We start from the raw sequence: 9,418 nt of genomic DNA, 5'->3' as shown, positions 1-9,418 counted from the left end.
TGTCGATCGAAATTCGTCATTATACCCACGAATTAAAGTGAGCATGAATCAAAGTAGACCAACGGTATCCAGTTATTGTGTGTATGTGTCATGTATAGGAACATCAACACCATTACCTTTCTGCTCACAATATTATGTTTTTACATTCCCATAGATACGGATTAACGTCAGTGAAACCTGCAGTCAATAACCATTAGTTGGGACATTCAATTGCCTTTGTCTGATACAGCTGTCATATTGTGAAGCCTTTGTATGGAATTGAAGCGTCTGGGAAAAACTGAAGTAGATATCACTGCTGAATTTGTTTTCAAGGATACTATTGGACAGTAGCTATCGATTTGTTTTAATTGTTCATTTTACACTCACGTTGATGTTGATCAAAGAACATTTCGGATAATAATATACGCTGATTTAGTGTATGCGTGATTACTGAACTTAGCAGCTCAATGATGAAAGCGTGTGATTATTGAGAAGGTAATCATCTCGCATTAACCGGGCCCGACCTTCGTATACTAAGTCGATAGATCCCCGGACGTTAACACCTCCAAATTTCAACGAAAAGATTTATAAACGGTGAATTTCATTTGTGCTGTCACGTTGTGCTGCCACGTCTTCTTCACCCAACAACGGACACCAATTGTGAATCTCCAATCAAAAATCTGCAATTATGGCATTGTCGTTCTCGTACAATCCAAGTTTGAACTTCACTCTAAATTCCACATTCATATCTTCAGTAGAATACGATTACGAGTACAACTGGAACGACACATGTCAAGATTTCCAACAGCCAATCATAGAGACCTTTATATGGACTTTACTTTTTGGCGCGATGATTGTAACAGCTGCGGTTGGAAACTGCATTGTTATGTGGATCGTCCTCGCCCATCGCCGTATGAGAACAGTGACTAACTATTTCATCGTTAACTTAGCTCTCGCCGATGCCCTAAACGCAATTTTCAATATCTCGTTCACTTTCAGCTACGTCCTCCGAAACGATTGGTATTTTGGGAATGCATATTGCAAGATCGTACGATTTATCTCGCCATTAACAGTCGCTTCAAGTATATTCACTCTAATGGCTATAAGTATAGACAGATATATCGCGATAGTTCACCCCATGAGACCGAGGATGTCTAAGGTTCTGGCTAAAACAATTATCGCCGTCGTGTGGATTACGTCAGCCGCAATCGCCCTCCCTTGGCTTATATTTACCAATATCGACTTTAGTGCATGTCCTCCTCCTGCGATAACGGACACACCCATCCACGTACGAAGAGTATGTGCCACAATATGGCCCGACCAAGAAAATTATGGAGATTGGTACTTCTGGTAAGTCTAAATTAAAGCATGATATTATGAGTTATAAAATGAAGGTCGGAATACTAATGATATATTAGTAATATCCTGAAATCACAAAGTTTGAAATATTAATGAACGTTTTGCATCTAAGATTAAAAAATGCTTGTATGTGTATCTGTACAATGAGAAGGCGAGTTATAGCGGAAGTTAAATTACCTGAACGATATCCGTGTATTTCCTTGCATTCCCTGCTTCAAACAGTTCCCCGAATCATTTTGTTATTCTTAAATACGTTTTATTACCTCCGTCGTTAAGGGATTTTTAGTGCACTGCGAGATTTCGCATATTGTGTGAAATTTGATTTTGAACTTGAATTTCTTTGTTTTATAGTTCAGCGTCGAAATGCATAGGTTTCATAGGCGATTATCGCGTTGAGATATATTTACTTCATCAAAATGCAATGTTCGATTTCACGCATAACGCTGGATTTCGTAATAAGGGGGAAATTTTGCCATAAATAAATTCTGATTTAATTTATATTTAATTTATACGTGGAGACAAATAAATAGTGAAACACAACTTTAATTTAAATTGCCTATCTGTTAATAAAGATAGTTTAACTGTATAGGTTTAATATAAAACATAACACGTGATATAAGAGTGATACGAAATGTATATACGTATAGTCTAACTATACGTCAATAATTACACTAAGTTTGTTTCTGCGTGATAAGATAGCATTTCACACACGTTATACTGATGTATAAGTTAATGGCAACGATTTAGTTTAACGGCGCTGGGGTCACTGACAAAAACACGTATTCTGGTTATTTCGCTACGTAGACGGTACTATAGGCTATGCAAGGAGGCACGGCTGTAATATAACATGTATTGATAAAATGGTGAAGTATTTCATTTCAAACAGATAAATCGATCATAAAAATGTGTCTGCATCAATTCTGCTAGACGAGGCGATTATATCATACGCTGGACGCTAAAATAATGCGTTTTTATTCAGAACACCTTGCATCATTATAAGAGGCGTGGGACCGTCTTTTTAATCACCCATTTAAACCGACTGATCGACGTAGTTGTGTAAAGAAAAACTAAACCTCTGAATGAAGCAGTGATTTCTATTACACGTTTTTAGTGTAGTCTTAACAACGTGTTTGATGACTACAACTGCAGTGACATCGTTTCCAATACCTTCAAACTAATGATTGGAATATATTATTGTACGCTTCCATAGTTAATTAAACGTTTTAATTAAATGTACAGTCAATAAAGGACGAGTCAAAGATTGATAGTGCAAATAAAAAGGTACATTTTCTTAGAAAAATGCCCGATAAACGTATTATACTACGTCATCGCTTAGTATTGTCGGTCTATATATCAAGTAATATCAGTTGATGATTTGTGAAACATATATCAATTGAAATTTTGTGAAATTTTTCCAGATTCTTAGTCTACCTCGACTTAAACATTATTGGGTTTATGGCAGTGGGATTCGATAAAATGTAACAATTGATGGTAGATGATAATGTTACGTGATAGTCAATGTGCGAGTTGCAATATTCGCTATGTTCCATGTACCCAAATGCTCTTCATTTCTACTATACTACATACTAGAGATATGTACAGATAGAGATGTGTACACAATTGTGACAATTTTGTAGTTTTGATCATGGTGTGGGTGAATGATGTCATGAAACAATTATTAATACACAGATCGCTGTTTTTGTTGGCGTGGATACGACAGGAAGTGAAATTAAACGTCAAGTACAGTTTTACTTTGTATATATGTAGGTACAGCTTCAGTTACATGGTGGCCACGTACTTCCTACCGTTGATTGCACAAGGCGTGTCTTATAGTATCGTTGGCTTTAAGCTATGGGGCAGTCAGGCTCCTGGTGAGATATCAAACAGACACAGAGAGCAGTTAAATGCAAAAAGAAAGGTATGTATATTGTAGTTATAATTCACAGACACAACTAAGTACAAGTTGGAGAAAGATATATAGAATTCAGGGTAAAGAGGTGAATATATCAAAGTACACATGTTATCAACCACCGTACGCTAGTAGTTCTTGGCAAACAACTGTCGTATTCCATTGACTTCGTTATATGAAATGGAGATTCTCTTTGATGTAGCAATGAATCAGATTATTGCCACTAGCCATGGTTCATTACCTTAATTTATTCATTCACCTATTTATATTTAATTGGAATACCATTTTTATTTGAAATAAAGCACAATAAAATGTATTTGACCAAATGTAAGTATTTGTCGATATGTGTGACCAAAAAATAATGTACGGTATGTAATGACGTTTACCTGTTTTGCATACAGGTTGTGAAAATGATGATTCTAGTCGTTGTTATCTTTGCAATCTGCTGGCTTCCGGTTCATATCTACTTCCTACTGGGACGAAGCTACAGCGATGTATTGTACAGTCATCCTAATGCCCGTGAGATTTACATGGCTGTGTTTTGGTTGGGAATGAGCAATTCAATGTACAATCCGTTCATCTACTGCTGGCTGAACGATAGGTAAGTTGTCACCCACATCATATCTCTTCTGGTAACTATGTAATGTCGTTACCTTTAGCATATGAAGCTAAGTACTTAAAGGTTTAATTGCGACAGGTTGTGGAGATTATCGACGATATTAACGGCTACTACACAATAAACATCCTGCTTGGGACAAACTCAGAATACATTAAAAGACTTGGTTTGCTTCGGAGGAAGTCAGTTGTTCATACAATCGCCTTATTATTGCTCAAGACAGTCAATATTGGCCGTCTTTCCAATGAACTTTCCATCAGCGCATTACTATGTCTAAATCCCTTCTTCTGAGAATACGCAAGATTATTTTGTTTCCTTCGTATAATTAAATTGAACTCTCTGTTTATCATATACTACCAGCATTCCAATGCTTCACTCCATTAATTTATAGCTTTAGAACAGGATTCAAGCAAAGTTTTCCATTTGCTTCCGTGTGTACACTATACCTCGGATGAATGGAACAAATTGTTGGGATACACAAAAGTGGCAAACAAAAACCGAGTACATGACGTATCCGCGATCAGAAATAAGATGATGTCACGAGTGTGAAAGCAAAGCTCGTTTCTGGTTGGTCGTTTTGTCCCACGTCGTATGCTCCCCTATGGAATGTGACTGAATTGCATGACTATTTTTTGATGAAACCATTACATTAAGACATCATGTAGAGCACAAGGTTTTAGATCCGTGTCTGAATTGATATTTACTAACCGGTTGTCTGCTATTTTTTAATTATTTGGGCATTAGTGAAATAGCTTCTGGGGGAAGTAGTAGATTCAATGAGCTACTCGGCTTTAAAGAGTTATGGGACGAGATTATTTCATATAAGTTAGTATATATGTTAATCAATCACATTTCTTTCATAAAGCACACTCCTTATCATTCAATTTTCTTGCACGTCTCATTTAGTTACATGTATAATACATATATATTGATTTTTGATTAACGGGTAAATTAAAACAAAGCTAATTTAACTTGTATTATAAACACTTTAGAATCACGTTGGCACGCCGGTCACACTGGTTCTCATTGCAAAGGGTCACGATCCCCCTGCTAAATGTTAACTGTTAAATGTAATACTTATATACATATACACACATTATATCCACTCTATCTTACTTTCTTGAATCACAGCACTTTCCATTTACTCTTTTTTTGTAAAATATCCTCAATCTTGAAATGAACTTTAACTATTGCATGTGGCATTTAAATCTCCAATGCGTCTGCATCCTACCAACCAATCAGAATCCGGCTCATGCTTCTGGATCGTGGTTGTACATAATGTAATGCATGTGTGACCAACCAAGACTCTACACAAAAGGCCGTTGGTGGCTCCACTATTTATTCACCTGGACAGTTCAGTCAGCAAATGTTGACTAAATTTTAGTGCGCCACCAGCGGCTAAATCCTCTAATATCATGATTTATATTATTTGATATACCTCATTGATGGCGCTTTCGCGGTTTAATACGAAAAATTACTTTCAAGAGTGCAGATAAAGTTGAAGTTTATTTATTTTCATTTAGTATTTTATAAACAGGGCGAAATCGTTTGCAATATTATTCAATACGAGATATAATGCGTCAGTTTGTTACTATGAGTTCATTATGTTTCTGCACATTCCTTACTACATACACAATGTTCACATGTGCAATTAGTGTGCTGCAGCCACTCCGAAGTGTCCGTCATTTCACTTAAAGATAGTATTCATATATACAATCACATGCTGCTCACGTGACTAGCTCACCAAGTTCACGACGTCTTATATAACTTACAAACTACGTATACGATGTTCATAGTCGTGTACGGTAATATAAGATCAGAATTATATTTCGCGAACACCAACCATTTCACACACTAAAACATTTGTATTTCAGTTTACCAAAGCACACCTGGATTTTGGTGTTGTTCTACAACGCACACGGTCATCACCCTGTAATACAAGTTTCTATACCATTCTCAAGATTTCCCAATAATCCAAATGTAAAACATTGCCAATTAAATTGTGGTGTAACTATGAAGCAAAATGGCGGATTTGATGACGTATGGCGACATTAATGACGTACTACACAACATGGCGGATATGACGACTTACTTGCGTCAAAATGCGTTTTCAGTATGTCCTTGATTATGTGAAACGCATTTATTCTCTTACAGATTCCGGCGCGGCTTCAGGAAGGCCCTTCGGTGGCTGCCGTGTTTCAAATGGGCGCAAGATGAACGGGTCGATTCTCAACGACCAACAACTCTGAGCGGCACGTATAGTACTACTCAAGGGATGAAGTTGATGAGGAACGGATCAGACATGAAAACAACGGTCGACGAATCCATGCTAGAGAATACGCTTTGAATCATTACAATTGTAATGATCTTTGATTTTGTCGGAAGAAAGTACTCTCACACCAAAACAAGCAAATGACGCAAGGCTACAAACTTACCAAAATTACAAATGTTTCATTGTAAAGTGAAATGCTGTGTTACTTCCGGCCAAAAATGATGGACGATAGACAACGGGGCGTATATTTTAAACTATATTTGTAGGTAATGGTATGATGAAGTCTTGAACCAATTTGTCAAGAACCAATCCCAAGACTGGTTACAGACCAGTTGAGCGAGGCTAACCGAGTCGTAAACTCGTTTTTGGTTCGTAACCAGTCTTATGACTGATTGTTGCCACATTCTGAATAGGCCACGCCTCCAACTGTGTCGTGCGTTCGGGCAAACCGTTTATCATTCATAAATAGAGTCAATTTCTGTAGTTTTATTGATTTATTCTGCATATATCGGTAAAATATAGGCAAGGCATTGGTAAAATTTGAAAGAGCAACTATTATTCTTCAACCTGGTATTTTTTCGCTCATAGGGACTGCTGTGATTTGGGTCGCAGCATGTATGCACGGCATAATTTGTTACGTCGAAAACATTGTTAATAAACAACCTGCTCTCTGATTGGTATTGTCGCAGTATGTACTTTGCTGAAGTCAATCATTTGGATAATTTCAATCGATATCAGTGATGACATTTGAAAGAAATTTGCCATATTTGGCGTATCAGCCGAGCCGCTACTATCCTAGTTACGACCAGTTACGGGTTCTTCGACTTCCGCAATAAACCGCCATTTTGTTCCGAACCTCGTTTGTGGCATTTAGTGCTATAACCACAAAAGTTTCTTTGGTGAGTTTTAATTGACTACCAAAACTTCCGTTTAGTTACTTTGAGCAGAATACTGATTACGTTGACGTTCGTTTTAACTTAATAATATAAACCGAATTTTGTTTCTTACTGTTTCAGGCAACTTATCGAGAAAAAAATATCTGAGTCGTTAGACATTCATTGAGAGGTAGTGTCGTCTACTTTGGGAGATTATGAGTATGTACCGTGATGATGTTGCTGTCATCGTCTGCAGCGGCTAAAGGTTAAAGCCAAGTAAGGAAATCTAGGTCGGCGCTAAGTACACATTTGACAAATATTGAAACAGTTTATAGAATGTGGATTTGAGAAGAAAATTAACACTCCGACCACAAAACTTGTTGACAATCAGCAATTGTGTAAGACTTGTATGAAATGCTCTTCGATCTCCTGCTTTCAGCGGTGCCTCCAAAATAACAGCGTTACCCTGCAAGTAAGACTCTTCGGTGTTGTGTTGTTACCGATACACACTTGGGCAATCCCCTATTTTAGTGAATTTATTCATCGTTTTATTCTGTGCTTTGTCTTGTCTACCCCATTATAGCAATGCACGAACGCCTGTCCACTGTGTGTTATGTGGGTGGCCCTATCAATATAAATAAGTAAGACTTACACTGTGACAAACATCTACACGCCGTATGGATGTTACAACCTGTTTGAGGGATATGCCAAATGAGGCATATTCGACCAACACCTCGTCACTTCACTTATTCTTAGCAATTGGCGGTTTTTTGTTTAGCGACTTAGATCAAATATATTAGCAAAGCCAACAACTTTTCAAATGCTTTTCATATCATTCTGGGCTGTTTTAGAACATGTTGGTACGGTCGGCTCATATGGCACTCTGCTAATATACGGGACTTTCACTTGCATTTTATTCACTTTTCCTACTTTATAACTGAACGGTTAGATTTGAAAACAACTTAGTTCAAATATTCACGCAACTCCACCAACTTTGCATTCACTTTGCACAACTTTGCACGCTATTAGTAGCTTACATCCTGTATGTGCCGACCGCAAAAACGAGTTATACGTTGGAAATACATGCAAATTTTAGAATATATAATAATCGGCACGTCTTTTTACTATAAATATATGACATCACAATAATGTGACAAAATCAAAACAAAAATTTCACCAGCTAGTTTGCTCAGGTAGTCTCCCATGCAATTTCAAGGGAAACAAGGGAAACAAGGGAAACAACTGACCAGTATAAATTCGATTTTGGTAGGATTATTCGTTTGGTGCCTCTTTTTCAGGAGAAAGATGTAGATCAATATTTCTCTCAGTTTAAAAAGTTGGCTCGTAATTTGAAGTTGTTTTTTGAATACTGGACAGTGTTATTACTAAGTGTGTTCTTTGGTAAAGCACAAGAGGTATACATCTCACTCTCGATCAAAGCGTTGAGTATGAGTATGTTAAACATCGCTTCCTGGACGCCTATGCATTGGTGTCAGAGGCATATCGTTTGAAGTTTCGTAATTATCAGAAACTTGAAATCCAACTTATGTTGAATATGCTCGTGAGAAAGAGTCTCTTTTTGACAGATGGTGTTCGTCCACCAAGGTTCAGGAAAATTATGATGCGCTTAGTGAGCTTGTGTTGATAGAGGCGTTCAAGCAATGTATACCAGAAAGCTTGAAGAGGTATTTAAACGAACAAAAGGTGACTAAATTACGCCAGGCGTCGGTTTTGGCTGATGAGTATTCGCTTACTCACAAAGATTTTATGTTTAAAGTTCAACCCAAATTGACTCCTAAAAAGGGGATAAGCCTGTCCGCAGTTTTAGGGCTGAGGTTAATGAAAAGAAAGTGTCATTTTTTCCGGCCGATTCGGGTAGTCAAGATTCTGGTGTGTCTTGTGCTTATTGTAAAACGCCCGGTCATCACATTTCTAAAGGGGCCTTTTCCTCTGATTGTTGGTGGTAGAAGTGGTGTTGATGATGATAAATTTGTGTTTGAGGAAGAGGTTCCAGATCAGTATGGCCCGTTTGTTACTGGTGGGTTTGTGTTTTTGGTTGGTACTACTGTAAAGCAGCCGATTAAGATTTTACGTGACGCAGGGACGTCTCGGAGTTTAATTTCTGAAGATGTATTGCCAGTTTCTGGAGATTTTTATGTTGGTGCAAACGTACTTATTAGTGGGGTGGAGTGTGGTGTAACCTCTACTCCATTGCATCGAGTGGATTTACAGTCTGAGTTGGTTAGATGCTTAGTTGTTTTTGTGTTTTACCGGTTAAGGGCGTTGCCATGTTGCTTGGTAACGACTTTGCTGGTTGCGAAGTGGTGCCGGTGATGTGTGTTGTCGAGACGCCGAGTTTTGAGTATAGTACCGAGCGGTTGGTTGGTAAGTTCCCAGGAGTATTTTTC

At 37.7% G+C, this 9,418-nt stretch overlaps 1 protein-coding gene across 1 annotated transcript; it reads left to right on the top strand.

The window, feature by feature from the left end:
- The first annotated feature begins 667 nt into the window (after positions 1–667).
- On the top strand, positions 668–6,809 carry LOC144349874 (tachykinin-like peptides receptor 99D). Its single transcript, XM_078008242.2, has 4 exons — positions 668–1,329; positions 3,106–3,256; positions 3,649–3,848; positions 6,018–6,809. Exons 1-4 carry the CDS (start codon positions 668–670, stop codon positions 6,208–6,210), a joined length of 1,206 nt encoding a protein of 401 aa, XP_077864368.1. The 3' UTR covers positions 6,211–6,809.
- The last annotated feature ends 2,609 nt before the right edge of the window (positions 6,810–9,418 follow it).

Source organism: Saccoglossus kowalevskii, chromosome 19, assembly GCF_978046115.1.
Source record: "Saccoglossus kowalevskii chromosome 19, keSacKowa6.1, whole genome shotgun sequence".
Lineage (NCBI taxonomy): Eukaryota > Metazoa > Hemichordata > Enteropneusta > Harrimaniidae > Saccoglossus > Saccoglossus kowalevskii.
Note: the sequence above shows the minus strand (reverse complement) of the source record. Positions and strands in the feature narration are given on the sequence as shown.

Bases quoted from the DNA above. Each gene is read 5' to 3' on its own strand.
- LOC144349874 (XM_078008242.2), top strand. From the start codon at position 668: ATGGCATTGTCGTTCTCGTACAATCCAAGTTTGAACTTCACTCTAAAT. The intron at 1,330-3,105 runs GTAAGTCTAAAT...GTATATATGTAG, and splicing joins TATGGAGATTGGTACTTCTG to GTACAGCTTCAGTTACATGG. The intron at 3,257-3,648 runs GTATGTATATTG...TTTTGCATACAG, and splicing joins AGTTAAATGCAAAAAGAAAG to GTTGTGAAAATGATGATTCT.